This window comes from Neoarius graeffei, chromosome 4, assembly GCF_027579695.1.
Source record: "Neoarius graeffei isolate fNeoGra1 chromosome 4, fNeoGra1.pri, whole genome shotgun sequence".
In the NCBI taxonomy this organism is placed as follows: domain Eukaryota; kingdom Metazoa; phylum Chordata; class Actinopteri; order Siluriformes; family Ariidae; genus Neoarius; species Neoarius graeffei.
Genome location: NC_083572.1, coordinates 105,851,986 through 105,869,771, shown reverse-complemented (window position 1 = coordinate 105,869,771; position 17,786 = coordinate 105,851,986). Strand labels below are relative to the sequence as shown.

At 50.3% G+C, this 17,786-nt stretch overlaps 1 protein-coding gene across 1 annotated transcript in view; it reads left to right on the top strand.

The window, feature by feature from the left end:
* Positions 1-17,786, top strand: part of ccdc174 (coiled-coil domain containing 174) — a 36,734-nt gene that overhangs the window by 12,023 nt on the left and 6,925 nt on the right. Inside the window, exon 8 of the mRNA XM_060920118.1 lies at positions 7,151-7,245. Within this exon, the coding sequence (XP_060776101.1) occupies positions 7,151-7,245 (95 nt within the window). The remainder of the gene's footprint in view (positions 1-7,150; positions 7,246-17,786) is intronic.

The following is a 17,786-nucleotide window of genomic DNA, read 5'->3' as shown; positions in this document are numbered from 1 at the left end:
CCGGAGGATAAACACTCCACTAACCACACCCACCAACTACTCCTAGCGATTTCGCGACTTCGCGCCCCCTTGCGTTGTGCCGGTGAATAACATCGCGCACGCCTATTACTCCCCACTCAACGATAAATTACAACTGTCTGCGAAAAGCTATCTGCGAAAGCCTTGTCGCAAGAGCATGCAGAGGCCCAAACTCTCACCACCACCAAGTAGATTCTGTTCCTCAACGGCTCATCCTGAAGTGCTTTATTCCTCTTACACTGCAGCAGTTTTTAATTATTAAACAGTAACACGTTTTATCAGTTTTTAGCTGAAATTGATGAAGTGAGAGTCGTCCTGAAGATGTCCGAAAAAACATATTTTTACCTCTGATAGTTATCAATGTGCTGACACTGGAGACTCCTTCCACAAATGACACATCAACGTAACTTAGTAGAAAAACTTAGAGACCTTTGTAATTGTCACTGTAGAAACAGTAACAAACAAGTGCATTGATTTGATATAAGCGCTGTTCTTTAACTCTTTTTAATCTGCTCGTCCAGTCGGATAAGCAGTAAGATTTTCCACTCGTCCTGACCTGTTAGTTGGCCTTTACGTCAAAAACTTGATGGAGTTTACGGGCTTTGGAAGTATTTTAGGTGCTGTCGCCGTCTCGTTCTGGTCAGGTGGTGACGGAGCTCTTCAAAGTTTCTGGATGATGCTGTTGCGCCATCATATACCAGTAGAGCTGACCTCCAGGCATGTCTATCAGCTGCGGTGACTTCCCAGTTAGCTGGTACAACGCTGAAGTCTTTCAAATCATGCTTTACGGCATCTTTGAAACGGAGCATAGGGCGACCGTAGAGAACTGATTTTGGAATTCGCGAGTCCTCCATCACCCGGCCTCACATGACCCGGCCAACGCAAGCGACGCTTCCTCATTATGGTGTACAAGTTAATTGAGTCACACATTTCAAGTATTCTGACATCAGGTATTTTATCTTACCAGCTTACATTTGTGATTTTGCGCAGACGTCTCAGGTGGAAAGAATTGAGTCATCTCTCTTGGCTGGCATATGTTGACCAGGTTTCGCTTCCGTAAAGTAGAACCGAGAGAACACAAGGCTCATACACCTTGAGCTTGGTACTGAGGGAGATGATCTTGTTGAGACCACCAAAAGTAAAGGCAGCCTTTCCAATATGCTTGGTAATCTCAACCTCAAGGCACGGTGGGTTGGAGACAGTCAAGCCAAGACAACAAGATCGATCCACAATTTCCAGAGGCTGGCCGTTCATTGTAATGACTGGTGTTAATGGAAGGCCCTGATACGTCACTTTGGTCTTTGTGATACACCAAATGACGTGCAAGCAGAGGCAAATAAGTCCCACAGTGACTTCAAATCATCCTGAGATGCCCCTTTTCCACCAAAGCAGTTCCAGGGCTGGTTCGGGGCCAGTGCTTAGTTTGGAACCGGGTTTTCTGTTTCCACTGACAAAGAACCGGCTCTGGGGCCAGAAAAACCGGTTCCAGGCTAGCACCAACTCTCTGCTGGGCCAGAGGAAAGAACCGCTTACATCAGTGGGGGGGCGGAGTTGTTAAGACCAACAACAATAACAAGACCGTGAAAGATCGCCATTTTTAAGCGACGAGAAGCAGCAGCTGTACAAACGCGAAGTCATCCATCATTATTGTTGTTGTTGCTGCTGCTTCTTCCGTGTTTTTGCTTCGATATTCGCGCCAAGGTTTATGCAAACGTAGCGACGTAACTGATGTATACAGCGACGTAATGACGTAGCTTCCCTTAGCACCCCGAGCTATGGAAAAGCAAACTGGTTCTCAGCTGGCTCGCAAGTTGAACGAGTTGTGAACCAGCACCAGCACTGGCCCTGAACCAGCCCTGGAACTGATTTGGTGGAAAAGGGGTATGAGTGAGCAAGAAAAAACTGCGTCATCTGCAAACAAAAGTTCACGAATCAGGAGAGTACGAGTCTTTTGTTTTTGCCCTTAGTCTCGCAAGATTGAACAGCGAGCCATCCGATCCGGTACACAGCAAGATGCCAGATGGATCAGGAAACGCATGTCTCAGCAAAACTGAGAAAAATATACCAAAAAGGGTGGGGGCCAACACACAGCCCTGCTTTACACCATTCTGTATAACAAAGGGATCAGAAACCATCTCATCGAAGGTGATGATGGCTTCCATCCCATCATGAAAAGAACGGATGACTGGGAGAAGTGTAGGAGGACAACCGATGATCTGGAGGATGGTGAAGAGCACGGTTCTATTCACAAGGTCAAAAGCTTTTGTGAGGTCAATAAAGGCCATCACCAAGGGGCGGTTCTGTTTGACTGCTTTTTCTTGCAATTGTCGGAGCGCGAAGACCATGTCTACGGTGGAGCGTCCTGACCTGAACCCGCACTGACTCTCTTTGGAAGAATGCGATCAGCAAGGCAGACTAGATGGCACGATAGTTATTGCAATCTCTTCTGTCCCCTTCGTTTTTATAAAGTGTTATCATTTTTGTGTCACGCCATTCTTTTGGAACAGAGCCAGAGTTCCAGCATGAGATAATGATGCTGTGGAGTTCACGAATCACTTCTCCACCATACTTCAACAATTCGGGTACGATACCATCATCTCCAGCGGCCTTATTTGGCCTCGAAAGCTTGATGGCATCCTTAATCTCTTCAACTGTAGGTGGAGCTTCAAGATGGTGAAAAGTTTCGAGGGGGGGAGTGCCTCGGATGATATCGATATCTTGGTATATCGCACGAATAAAAGCTGGTGAAATGTTCTACCCAACGGTTCAACTGATGTTCCTTGTCTGTAAGAGTGGTCCCATTTAGTTTGAGGAGAGGACCAATCTTCCTAGGCTTGGGACCAAGTGCTTCCTTAATGCCACTGTAGAAACCTTGAAGGTTCCCAGAGTCTGCACAATTTTGGATGCGGGAGGGAGGAGAGGACCTGCTAGTATTGATGAACGCGTTGTCGAGATAAACATTGAACTTTTGCCCTCGCATTTTTTAGGCGGTCAGCATTTGCACAAGATGGAATCACAGAGTACAGCAATCGGGCTTTCTTCTTTTCTTCAGTGACAGGATAGAGAATGTCAGCAAAGGTTGCAAACCAATCCGGTTCTTTATGATGAATAATGCCGAGGGCAGTCTCTGCACTTGATGTCACTGCACTACTAAGAGCATTCCATCGGGATGCTGGAGAATCCATGGAAACAGTATCCGAGGCTTCAATGAGACTCCTCAACAGTGATTGATACTTGTCACGACAGTTTAAGAGCTGGTATGTTCAGCCTAGGTTTTGGTGCAGGTCATGCTCTGTGAGCTTTTTTGGGATGGAATGAGGTTCTACAATGAACAAGGAGACGGTCTGTGTCACATTCTGCACTGTGCATGCTCCGAACGTGGCGTACGCATCTCAGGTCCCGTCTCCGGCAGAGTATATGATCCAGTTGGTGCCAGTGCTTTGAGCGAGGATGCTGCCATGTGACTTTGCTGCAAGTGTGGCTCACAAAGAATGAATCTGAGAGGCAAAGAGAATGGTCACAGCAGAGCTCTAGGAGACGTTGACCATTTTCATTCGTTTTCCCGATACTGTGTGGGCCAAGGACACATTCCCAGGCTGAGTTGTCAGCACCCACACGTGCATTAAAGTCGCCTAGGACGAACAGGCTGTCTGATCATGGAATTGATGATAAGATAGATGATGGCTGCTCATAGAATGCATCCTTAGCCTCAGCGGGAGATGTAAGTGTTGGAGCGGGGAAGTCATGGCCTAATGGTTAGAGAAACAGCTTTGGGACCAAAAGGTTGCTGGTTCGATTCCCCAGACTAGCAGGATTGACTTAAGTGCCCTTGAGCAAGGCACCTAACCCCCAACCGCTCCGGCAAGAGTGGTGGCGTACCTTGTGTCTGATTAGCCAAAGAAAAACTGATGATGTGATTATCAGTTCGGGCATTGAACCCGACCAACTGAACTGAACTGAAGTGTTAGAGCGTACGCCGATATGAGGTGGATTGTGTTGCCTGCATAGGCAATGCTCAGCTGCATTAGTCTTTCCGATTGACCAACAGGTGATGTTACACGAGTGGAGGATCTTGTTGATGGCAAACCCAACGCCGTGTAGCCTATGCTCATGTGATGGTTTCCCACACCAGTAGAAAGTGAAGTCATCCTCCCGGATGGTACCCTGATCAGCGATCTGTGTCTGTGAGTGCCACAATATTGATGTTTTACTCTAGTCAGTTCTTTGGAAATCACAGCCGTCTTTCGTAGGTCTTGGTCCAGAGGGTCTGAATCGAGTCCTGTTTGAATAGTCCTAACGTTCCAGGTCACAAGGGTTAGTCGAGTATTACGAGAATAAGTAGGTTCAGGAGTATATGGTCTGGCGTCGGCTTTTTAGTGCACCTTTTCTAGTGCCCTCCCTGGATTGGGGCACGTAGGCCATCCCTAAATAGGGCTACGTGGTCGTATGGTTAGCTGCCGAAGTAATCCTAGACTCCAGATTTGAGATCAACGACAACCATCACAACCATACCTTCAGCCTGGGCAAAAATGAGAGTGCACGCTTGCCCTCGGTCAAACACTCTTCTTTAGTTCTGAAGAACTTCATGTGGAAGCAGGGTAAACCGAGACATCCAGCAAGTCCTGCAAGATGTAGATTTTCTGTCGGGGTTTCCTCCCGGAGCTAACGCACAAGGCAGTGCGGAGTGTGTGTGCATGTTGGCCATTGGCTCGCAAGGAGCTCATCCGCCCTTTGATGGGTATTGTTTTTCGTCCTGCTGGGTGACATGCCACCCTCCTCACCAGTACGGGACTGGTGCGGGAGCCGGTTTAGACGCCGACCACCCATCCACGTGGCAGGTAGTACTGGGTTACAATGTTACCAGTAGCATACTCCAAGTTCGTCCTGACCAGAACCTTTTTATTCCTCTGAATTTACTAGTTCATTGAGAGGAAAGTGATTAACAAAGTTTATCAAAAAGCAGGTATAGTTATGGTAATCATTCTGCTTTAATGATTTATAATTTTTCAGTAAAACTCAAACTTTAACTGCAGCAATAACAAAAACTGTCCAAAGCCCCAGTATGGTCTGTGTGTGTGTTCTAACCCATTACCTGATCTGCGGTTTTAAGAGTTAGACTCGCCCAAATTCAAAGCTTCTGGAGGAAATAAAGTTACATCTGGTTAATCCAGTAAAACCTTGAAGTATAAATTAATTTAAAGAAAATGAGTTGGACATAAGGGAGACAGAATCACGTTATGAACGAAAACAAACCGTACGTGAGTTCGGCACTGTCATAAAATTCCCAGAAATGTTTTACGACATTTGTGATGGTTAATGTGAACCATAGAAAAGAAAAATACAACGACTGTCAGGTTGAAATAAAGATTCACCACAGATATTTATTTGATTGAGGTATTTGATCGTTATTTCTCCAATTTCGATGAAGTCTAATAATCTCATCTCATTATCTCTAGCCGCTTTATCCTTCTACAGGGTCGCAGGCAAGCTGGAGCCTATCCCAGCTGACTACGGGCGAAAGGCGGGGTACACCCTGGACAAGTCGCCAGGTCATCACAGGGCTGACACATAGACACAGACAACCATTCACACTCACATTCACACCTACGCTCAATTAATGGCCCTTTTCCACTACCCTTCTTCAGCTCACTTCAGCCCGACACAACTCGTGTTTCGACTATCTCAAAACAGCACGACTCAGCTCGCTTCAGCCCTGCTTAGCACCCAAAACTCGCACGGTTTTGGAGTGGGGCTGAAGCGAGCCAAACCGAGCTGAGTGAGGCTGGGGGCGTGAGCAGACACTCCCCTGTGCACTGATTGGTAAGGAGGAGTGTCTTCACATGCCCACACACGCCCCGTGAGCACGCTGGGATCTGTAAACACCGTAAACCCAGAAGAAGAAGAATTACGAATTACGAGAATTTCTGGAGCCTTATGCGCCTCGCCTCATCTATACGCTCTTGCCAGTATCTGTTGGCGTTGTCGGTGACAACAAGCCACAGCACCAAGACCAGCAACACTAACGACTCCATGTCCTCCATGTTTATTGTTTACTATCCGGGTCGTGAGACTACCGCTTAAAAGATCACTGATGTCACTGTTTGCGCCGCTTAACGACATCACGTGACGTCCACCCACTTTCGCTAACTCCACCCAATGTGTCCACCCACTTCCAGCCAGCACGGTTCAGCGCGGTGGTAGTCGAAATGCAACTCCAACAGCCCCACTCAGCTCCACTCAGCCCAACTCAGCACGGCACGGCTCAGCCCAACTCAGCCGCGTTTGTAGTGGAAAAGCGGCATTAGAGTCACCAGTTAACCTAACCTGCATGTCTTTGGACTGTGGGGGAAACCGGAGCACCCGGAAGAAACCCATGTGGACACGGGGAGAACATGCAAACTCCGCATAGAAAGACCCTCGCCGGCCACGGGGCTCAAACCCGGACCTTTTTACTGTGAGGCGACAGCGCTAACCACTACACCACCATGCCGCCTAGTCTAATAATCTATAATTAGATATTTCGATGTGGTTATTTTTACACACACACACACACACACACACACACACCCACACACACACACACCTGCTGGACTCGGCTTCCCCGGAATTTCGTAAACAGTAACGCAGCTGGCTCACTGAGTAGATTGAACTCGTTTTGTTGGAACTTTTATTGATGTAACTCTTGATTATTTACTATAAAAACTGGTGATTTTTCAACAAATATTCAACTCGTCCTGTCAGACAGGCAGATGCAGATTTGAGTTGTCCGGACCAAACATTTGGTTGTCCCGGACAGTCGGACTACCATTAATGTCAAGCCCTGGTACAAGTTTAAATGTTAAGTAGCATTTGAAATGATGTACTGTATACTAATCTAGAAGGCGGAGCTCACTGGCGTAGGTAAGACGTGACCAGTGATGCTCCAAATCATTGCTTGGTCACGTCACATGAAAAAACATGATTGTGTTTTGTGGTTTGAGATAAAGTCAAATACAAAGGCTGGTTTTGATATTCGAAGCCAAAACGCGTAAACCCACTCTCTCTACTGTGGAGGGAACCACAAAGGAACAGAAACTAGTAACATTTCAAGTCTTATTATTACCGGGATATCATTGTCGTGTGTGTGTTTTAGAGGCCAGAGAGCTGGGTGTTGGATATTACGCTTTTTCTCAAGATGAAGACCAGCGCAAAAAGCAAAGGGAAACTCTGGATATGCTGAGAGATCAGGTAAGAAAGACTCTCATGCTGTCATTAGTGCATTTTTATTGGGATGTTAATTATTATTTATAATTTAGCAGGAAGAGTGAATATATGAATGGCAAGGCTTTTTGTATTTTGCTCTACGATGAAGACATTTTGGGTTTGAGTTCAAAAGATGATCAGAATTTCAGGTTTCGTTTCCTTGTATTTTCAGTTTGTGGTCTTATTCCGGCATGTCTGTAAGAAATGAGTTCCTCACTCTTGGATGTTCCGATAAATCGGAATCTGATGTTTTTGATCTTTTTTTTTTTTTTCATGGTTTATTTAGTTTTATTTCAAGATGTAAAATAAATAAACAGAGCTCCATTCCATAACGATACAACAACACAACAGAAAATCTAATAATGGCACAATAAACCAAACCCCACTCCCGCCTATCCAGCCCCCACCCCATTCTATCCACCCTACTCTACCCGCCCACTTGCCACCCACCACCCATTAACCCACCCTGTCCAGGCTATATGAAAATCAGAAGCGAAAGAAAACGAAAAATAAAACGAGGGTTATGTATATAACCGCGGTTCTATGAGTTTCGGATGACCGCCAGAGGCGGTGCTTTCAGCACATGGATATCCATCACACGAACGTGCAGGTCGAGTAATAGTAACAACAAAGTCACGTGTGACCTGGGTGACGTCACCCCGTGACCCCGGCATAAAAGACCGGTAAACCCAGGAAGTGACCTCTTGGCAAATCTTCTCGTGTACACTCCGAGTGACTGCCAAGCTCTGGCGGTCATCCGAAACTCATAGAACCGCGGTTATATACATAACCCTCGTTCTATTTCGTTTCTACTGACCGCCAGAGGCGGTGCTTTCAGCACATGGATGACTAATACCAACCAGGTCATGAGGAGTGCCTACCCGTACCCAGTGCTGCTGCGACGGGCCTGGAATGACAGCCGTCGCCACAGGATTATGTGGGACGACATTAAGACGGTAAAACCTGGTGAAGGTGCAGCTGGAAGCCCAGGAGGCTGCGCTGCATATATGTCTGAAAGGGGCACGCCCTTCAGTGATGCCCATGAGGCCACCACGCCCCGTGCAGAGTGCGCCCTGACAGCCGGAGGAATCGGGAAGCCACTGTGCCTGTAGGCATGTAATATGGCCTCGACTATCCACTTGGATAGCCTCTGCTTAGAGAGCGCCAGACCCCTCGTCGGTCCTGTGTGGCACAGAAACAGGGCGTCACTCCTACGGAAGCCCTCTGTACGCGACACGTACACCCTGAGGGCGCGAACTGGGCACAAAAGTTCCGACCTCTCACCATGGCCCGCCTCGAACGCCGCAAGGCTAAGGGGCTGGTTGACGAAGGTAGCAGAGAGGGTCTTCGGGAGGAAAGAGGGGTTAGGCCACAGGGTGACCCCACTGTCGCCGGAGTGCCACTGCAGGCACTCCCCACTGACTGACAACGCGTGTAGTTCCCCGACGCGCCTCGTTGATGTAATGGCCAGAAGAAAGGCAGTCTTCAGGGAGAGCCCTGAAACGTCTGCCGTGAGCAGGGGCTCAAAACGGTGCGTCGCAGAGAGCCTGCAGCACCAAGTGAAGGTCCCATGTGGGTACCCGGCTCCGTCGGGGGGGTCTCAACCGGAGAGCACCCTTCAAGAAACGTGCCACCAAGGCGTGGGACCCCACGGTCCTTCCCCCAACTCTGGCATGCTGAGCAGAGATGGCAGCTGCATAGACCTTGATGGTGGCAGGGGTAAGACCCTTATCAAAGCAGAGACTGGCGGAACAGTCGAATGGTCGGCAGGGGGCAGCATGTAGGCTCCTCCCCCCGAGTTAAGCACCAGTTGGAGAAAAGCCTCCATCTGTTGGCATAGAGGGCATTGGTGGGGGGTGCCCGAGAGCTTGCAATGGTATTGACCACTGCCGGCTCACAAGGACCTCGCAGGGGGTCCGGCCCTTCAGCGGCCATACCCAGATCTGCAGACGGGCTGGATCCGGGTGCCAGATCTGCCCTCCCAGCTGTGATAGCAGGTCAGTCCTCACTGGCAGGCACCAGGGGTCGCTGTTCAGAAGTTGCAGCAACTTGGGAACCACACTCGGCCCGGCCACCGGGGGGGCGACAAGCAGCAGCCCGTGGTGGTCCATCGCAACCCTGTGTAGGGTTGGCACGATCAGCAGCAGAGGGGGGGAGGCATACAGCAGTTGCCTCGGCCAAGCATGCGCCAGCGCATCCTAGCCCAGGGGACTGGGGCCGTGGAGGCTGAACCACAGAGGGCAGTGTGTCGACTCCTGGCAGGCAAAGAGGTCCACCTCTGCCCTGCCAAAACGTTCCCAGATGGCGAGGACCACCACTGGGTTGAGTCTCCATTCCCCGGGATCGGGGTCCTGGCGGGACAGCAGATCTGCTGCCCTGTTGGCAGTGCCTGGCAAGTACATGGCACGCAGGCTCAAGAGATGTCGATGGGCCCACCGCAGAAGTTGGCCAGCCACTTCCAAGCACTGGAGGGACTTTGTGCCTCCCTGGTGGTTGATGTAGTACACTACCGTAGCGTTGTCCGTCCGCACCAGAACGTGTCTGCCGGTCAGGCCTGGGAGGAAGTGCTGTAGGCCGAGGAACACAGCCCGTAGCTCCAGCACGTTCATGTGCTGCGCCCGTGCAGCACCGGGTGGAGGTGGAGACCGTTGAACCACCTCTGAAGCGGCGTAAGTCCAGAAGTCCCAGCGGGACCAGAGAGAAGGCTGCCGTAAGCATGCTCAGCAGGCGCTGAAAGGTCTTCAGGGCGAGTGACCTACCCCGTCCGAAGCGGCCAAGCAGTAGGCGGATGTTGTGGATCCTGGTCTGGGAGGGAGTTACCATCAACGACCTCGAATCCAGGTGCATGCCCAAGAAAGTCGTCTCCTGGCTGGGCACCAGCGAGCTCTTCTTGTAATTCACCCTGAGCCCCAGCTCTACGACATGCGAGAGCACAGTCGCGATGTTGGTGCGGGCCTGAGCTGCTGACCGTGAACAGACAAGCCAGTCGTCCAGGTAAGGCAGGACACGCAAACCCCTTGCCTGAAGTAGTGCCGATGCCGCTGCCGCACACCCGGTGAACACACGGGGTGCCAGCGATATCCCAAAGGGCAGAACATTGAACTCGAAAGCCTGGCCCTCGAAGGCAAACCGCAGGAACTGCCTGTGGTGTGGCACAATGGGAGCATGGAAGTAGGCGTCTTTCAGGTCGAAGGTGACAAACCAGTCGCCCGCCTGGATGTGGTGTAAGACATCCACTGTACGCAGCATGCGGAATCTCATGGTCCTCAAGTGGGAATTGAGGGACCTCAGGTCGAGGATCGGGCGGATACCGCCGTCCTTCGGAACCAGAAAATACCTGGAGTAGAACCCACCTTGCTGTCTCTGCCTGTCGACGGGAGAGACTGCTCCTTTCTCCAGGAGGGTGGTGATTTCCTGCCAGGGGACGAGGGACTTCCCCGGATGGCTCACGGTGGTGTGTTTGACCCCATGAAACGTGGTGGACGGCGGCAGAACTGGATGCGGTAACCCTCGGTGAGGGTCACCAGCACCCAGGGGTCAACGCTCTCCAGCTTTGGAGCTGTTCGCTGGAAAAGTGGCCGACCGCCGGCGCGCTGATGTCAGCGCCGTCCAGAGCGCCCCCGTCGGTCACCATGGGGGCGACGAGGAGTGGACTGGGTGTAGGGGGCGGCACCACGGGTCCGGGAGGTGGTGGGGCGGCGAAAGTCATCAACCCGTCTGGTCTCCTGGCGGGTGCGTGGCCGAGACAGAGTCGGTGTGGGCCCCCTGAAGGACTGGGCAGCATTGCCATGGTGGTGGGCCTGGCGGGGGCCAGCGAACTGCTGTTACGCCTAGATGACCTGGGCACTCCGATCCAGGGCTTGCTGAGTGGCTTCGCCAAACAGCTCCCCGGGGACAACAGGGAGAGAGTGCAGCACACGCCGGTCGGGCTCGGCCAGAGGGGACTGTGCCCGCCATATCTGCTGGCGACCGAGGGTGAGATACGACATCAGCCGGCCCAGTTCCCGCGACGAGTAGGCAAAGGCCTGGAGCCGCGTCACACAGCTCCCGTGATGCCGCGCTCGTCCCCTCCAGCGTCTGGGGGTCCATGACACCTGGCTGGCAGAAGGGAACTTAAATAGGGCGAGAACGCTCCAAGTAAGTAGCCCAAAATAAACTATCAGGCGGAAATAAAAAATAAACGACCGGGCGAACACACCCGTGGTCGGGAATATTAACAAGGATGGCGCCGTGCGCTACAGAACTGATAAACAGCGGCGAGAAACACCGCTTTAATTTAAATGAATGAAGACCGCTTACCTGAGCGACAACAAACCGGCCTCCAGCAGCGAGGACACGCCTCGGAGGGCTAGTCAGCTAACTCCACCGAGCGAGAGCGCTCAGCTTAACGGAGTAACAACCAATACGAATATAACACACAAGACAGCCGGCCCGTGAGCAGGCCGGAGACAAGGCTACACAAAACAAGCGGTTGATAATATTAACAAGGATAGGCACTGTGCGCCACAGAACTGATAAACAGCGGTGAGAAACACCGCTTTAATTTAAATGAATGAAAGCCGCTTCTCAATGTTGGGCATCTGCAGGAGGCCATAGGTAGGGGTGTCCTGCATTGCCGCCAGGGCCCTGCAGTCACTAGGGAGGTGGGAAGGCATCTAGGGTCCGCCCAACACCTCTGTAACTCCTCGATGTATGAGGCCGAGGGCGGAACAGACAACGAGGAAGGCTATGTGGGACCTCTGAAGAAAGCACTCTGATGCTGGGCCACCGGGGCGTGTCCAACCCCAGACGGGCCAATGCAGCCCTCAGCGTTGGCTGGATGGATGAGCATCCGCCTTCCGACGCTGCCACGGTGCCATGGCTGGTGACCTGGGAACCGGCCGGAGAGGTGGAGCCGTGACCATCGGACCCACCGCAGTCAAAGCTCTCCGAAGCCCGGATCGACAGTTCATCCAGGCCGCGTGCATCAACGGCCGGTGACAGAAGCGGTGATGATGGTGAACAGTCGGGCTGCCAGGCAGAAGGGGTGGCTGCGGGAACACTGCCCCCTGTGGCGGAGGCTGAAGATTCGCCAGCAGGGCCTTCATCTCCTCCAGCTCGGTGGACATCACCTCCACCTTCTGAGCCAAATCGCCCGAGCGCTTCTTTTTCGCCTTAGAAGCGAAGACGTGTGGGGGAACCCACGGCGCTTGCTGGGCCCCGCTGCTGCAGCCGACACCGTGTCCTGTCCCCCCGAGGCCCGGGGGATGTCAGACGGAGAATCCGGCCGAGCCAGCCTGGCGGTCCGCGCAGCCACGCTCAGGCACATGCAGTCTGCGCAGGCCATGTCCGTCAGCCCCTGCCGCAGGTGATCAATACCCAGGCATGAGGGGCACTCGCGGTGGCCGTCCTCCGGTTCGAGGGGGACCGGCAGTTGGCGCAGCGAGAGAAGAGGTCCATGACGCCTGGCTGGCAGAAGGGAACTTAAAAAATAGGGCGAGAACACCCCAAGTAAGCAGCCCAAAATAAACAATCAGGCGGTAATGAAAAACGACCGGGCGAACACACCCGTGGTCGGGAATATTAACAAGGATAGGCGCCGTGCGCCACAGCACTGATAAGCAGTGGCGAGAAACACCGTTTTAATTTAGATGAATGAAAACCGCTTACCTGGGCGACAACAAGCCAGCCTCCAGCGGCGAGGACACCGCCCCGGAGGGCTAGTCAGCTAACTCCACCGAGCGAGGGCGCTCAGCTTAACGGAGTAACAATACGAATACAACCCACAAGACCGCCGGCCTGTGAGCAGGCCGGAGACAAGGCTACACAAAATAAGGCGGTTAATAATATTAACAAAGATAGGCGCAGTGCGCCACAGAACTGATAAACAGCGGCGAGGAACACCGCTTTAAATTAAATAAATGAAAACCGCTTACCTGAATGAGGACAAGCCAGCCTCCAGCGGTGAGGACACCGCCCCGGAGGACTAATCAGCTAACTCCACCGAGCGAGAGCGCTCAGCTTAACGGAGTAACAAACAATACAACACACAAGACCGCCGGCCTGTGAGCAGGCCGGAGACAAGGCTACACAAAATAAGGCGGTTAATAATATTAACAAGATAGGCGCAGTGCGCCACAGAACTGATAAACAGCGGCGAGAAACACCGCTTTAAATTAAATGAATGAAAACCGCTTACCTGAATGAAGACAAGCCGGCCTCCAGCGGTGAGGACACCGCCCCGGAGGACTAATCAGCTAACTCCACCGAGCGAGAGCGCTCAGCTTAACGGAGTAATAAATCAATACGAATACAACACACAAGACAGCCGGCCTGTGAACAGGCCGGCGGCGAGGCTACACAAAACAAGGTGGTTAATAATATTAACAAGGATAGGCGCCGAGCGCCGCAGAACTGATAAACAGCGGCGAGAGGAACGCCGCTTTAATTTAAATAAATGAAACCCGCTTACCTGAAGCGAAAACAAGCCGGCCTCCAGCGGTGAGGACACCGCCCCGGAGGGCTAATCAGCTAACTCCACCGAGCGAGAGCGCTCAGCTTACGGAGTAATAAATCAATACGAATATAACGACAAGAAGAAAGGAGTTGGTGGACTTAGCGCAGTTTCTTGGAGGGTGCATAAGCACAGCCCCAACCCTACGGGTAACGAAACTACCACAGCGCTTTGTCCAAATTTCAATTCAACTCGCAACCTGCAAACGCGAGAAGATGTAAGAGGTCACTTCCTGGGTTTACCGGTCTTTTATGCCGGGGTCACGGGGTGACGTCACCCAGGTCACACGTGACTTTGTTGTTACTATTACTCGACCTGCACGTTCGTGTGATGGATATCCATGTGCTGAAAGCACCGCCTCTGGCGGTCAGTAGAAACGAAATAGAACAAAAAACAAAAAGGGAGCTAAGGTAAATAGTAGGCCATCAAGACATATTGGACATTCATGGCAAATGCTGTCATGGCGAATCTGGAGGCTGCAGGACAAGGGAATCCACATACAGGAGGAAAGGCTGCCAGAGTTTAGGGTTATTCCATGTCAATTCACACACCCTACCCAGTGACACCTCTTCAATTTGCCTGATATTTATTTTATTAGTGCCTTATGATGTCAAAAGAATGAATCCAAAATTTCAGCTTCCTAGCTGGAACGGTTTTTGAATTTTGGCCCTTCAAAGTTTGGGTGCCACGCCCACTTTTGGGGTCCGGGAATTGCGCACTTAATTTGCAAGCATTTTTGGAGGCCCATATCTTTTGTTCTAAGGGGGATATAGACCCTTTTCAGTCACGTGACCTTCGTAAACGCGACCGCCATTTTGGACATGTAGTGGACTTCGGCTCGAATCAGTTTGAATGCGAGGAAGGTGACAAATGAAAAACATAAAAGAAAAAGGAGCGAGATGCAGAAAACACCTTCACTATCCAGCGACGTAGGGCATTTACAGGGCGAGCAGAGGGAGAGGTATTTGCAAAAATTGAGGTTAGCAGGCTTAGAGAACGACGTTTACCTGCTTCCACCAGGATTGTTCACTGACGTACGGAAGTACACGAAGCCCTCGTCTTTACCTGACTTCGGCCCACATGATCTGTATACCTATGTCGTTAAAAACCCATCGCCATACACATACACGCCAACGTCCGAGGTTCCGGAGCGCGCTCCGGCTTGCTCCAGGAGTGCTCCGGCAGAGGTTCCGGAGTGCGCTCCGGCTTGCTCCAGGAGTGCTCTGGCCGAGGTTACGGAGCGCGCTCCGGCTTGCTCCGGAGCAAGCCGGAGCATGCTGCTTAATTTGAGGGGAACCTCGGCCGGCGTGTGCTCCGGAAACTCGGCCGGAGCACTCCGGGAGCAAGCCGGCGCGCGCTGCTTAATTTGAGGGGAACCTCGGCCGGAGTGTGCTCCGGAACCTCGGCCGGAGCACTCCGGGAGCAAGCCGGAGCGCGCTGCTTAATTTGAGGGGGAACAAGCCGGAGCGCGCTCCGGAACCTCGGACGTTGGCTCCGGCAGCTATTTATACTGGATCCGGTGTAAATAGCTGCCGGATCATAATTACAGTAAACTAGTAAATACAGTAAAGGAAAAACTTGAGACTGAAAGGTTTTAACAGTCATCCAAATGACTGAACGTAAACATTGCTACAGTAACATACCAGCTACTTTTTGACATTAGCTAGTCAACAATAGCTACTACAGAAGAACAAAGAGGTTACAATGGGTTATTTTAGCCTATTTGGTTACACACTCGCCGCCACAGAATGTTAACAGCAATGTAATGCCTTTTCTGGCTAATTTTATTCGTCTTACCTCCAACAAAGTGGTCACTACACAAGCGTTGGTATGCCGAGGGCTGCCAATCTTTCCTGTTAATGGCCGCTATCCATCTTCTCCGTCGGGATCCGATAAAATGATAACCCTTGCCTTGTTTGTTGATGGTTACTACATCCAGGTGCACAACAATATAGTGGCATGATGGAAGTCTTGCTGAAAGTAAAAACTTTCTTTGCTGCCGTTCCTCAATGTTGGCTGTGGTAAACTACTGGTAGTACATGTCCAAAATGGCGGCCGCGTTTGTCGTGATGTCACGTGAAAAGGGTCTATAGACCTGTAAATTGCTGTATCTATGTATTCTGGCCCTGTCTATCAGATTCTGCACCTAAAAATAGCGCAAGTTTACTAACTTTAGAGATATTAACCCCTTAAAAGTGGATTTTTTTTTTTTTTTTTGACATTTCAGGGGTCCATATCTTGGAAAGTTTTTGTGTTGATAGGGTTTAAACTGATTTATCATCATATTTGGGAACTCTACTGTGTACTTAGAGTTTCAGGGCACTCAGAGGTTTGGGGGGGTACAGGAGGGCCCCAAATATGGCTTCGGGACAAAATTACCATTTGGTACGTCCTACTTCAGGCCATTAGTTGGCCATGTGGGCACACGATGACTGGAATGAGCCTTTAACCCCATCAACAGACACCTTTTATCAAACTTTTAAGCCAATAAAAACTTTGATTATCCAACTCCTTCAATATAAACTAAGCATTTGTATATGGTACTATTTTTGCATATTTTCTGAAAAATCGTAAGTCCGGAAAGTAGGTCAACTGTTGTTTTGACTGCCTATTTGCAGTAGAGTTCCCAAATATGATGATAAATCAGTTGAAACCCCATCAGCATAAAAACTTTCCAAGATATGGACCCCCGAAATGTCAAAAAAATTGTCATTAAAAAATCCACTTTTAAGGGATTAATATCTCTAAAGTTAGTAAACCTGTGCTATTTTTAGGTGCAGAATCAGATAGACAGGGCCAGAATACATAGATATAGCAATTTACAGGTCTATATCCCTCTTAGAACAAAAAATATGGGCCTCCAAAAATGCTTGCAAATTAAGTGCGCAATTCCCAGACCCCAAAAGTGGGCGTGGCACCCAAACTTTGAAGGGCCATAACTCAAAAAACGTTCGAGCTAGGAAGCTAAAATTTTGGATTCTTTCATTTGACCTCATAGTGCACTAAGAAAATAAATATCAGGCAAATTGAAGAGGTGTCACTGGGGAGGTTTTGGGCATTTGTATGAATTGACATGGAATGACCCTTTTATCAAATTTAGATACAGTCTAAATTTAGTCTCGTCGCATCGCTCCTGTGGACAGTTGGGGGTCGCGCCTGGAGGACGCTCTGGACTCTTGCAGTGGTGCTTTTGTGGCTGAGGACTGCAGTTGACTTGCTGACTTTGGGACTGCGGTTGTCGAACGGTTTTGCGTTCGGGTTTCCGTCGGTGGGGGGTTATAGCATCAACGAAGCTGACTTTATGTTAAGACTGTTAATGTTATAGTTATGTTGTCTGTTGTTGCCTGGATGGGGATGAGTTCCCTTTTGAGTCCGGTTCCTCTTGAGGTTTCTTCCTCATGTCGTCTGAGGGAGTTTTTCCTTGCCACCGTCGCCACAGGCTTGCTCACTGGGGATAGATTAGGGATAAAATTAGCTCATGTTTAAAGTCGTTCAAATTCTGTAAAGCTGCTTTGCGACAATGTTTATTATCAATATCCAAATCTCCCATAAAGAGAAGACTGCATGAAAGTAAATACAGAGGGTTCACTGCACGGTGCAAGCCACTCATAAGCCTCAAGAATAAAAAGGCTAGATTGGACTTTGCTAAAAAACATCTAAACAAGCCAGCACAGTTCTGGAAGAACATTCTTTGGACAGATGAAACCAAGATCAACCTCTACCAGAATGATGGAAAGAAAAAAGTATGGCGAAGGCGTGGTACAGCTCATGATCCAAAGCATACCACATCATCTGTAAAACACGGCGGAGGCAGTGTGATGGCTTGGGCATGCATGGCTGCCAGTGGCACTGGGTCACTAGTGTTTATTGATGATGTGACACAGGACAGAAGCAGCCGGATGAATTCTGAGGTATTCAGAGACATACTGTGTGCTCACATCCAGCCAAACCGATTGGTCGGCGTTTCATAATACAGATGGACAATGACCCAAAACATAAAGCCAAAGCAACCCAGGAGTTTATTAAAGCAAAG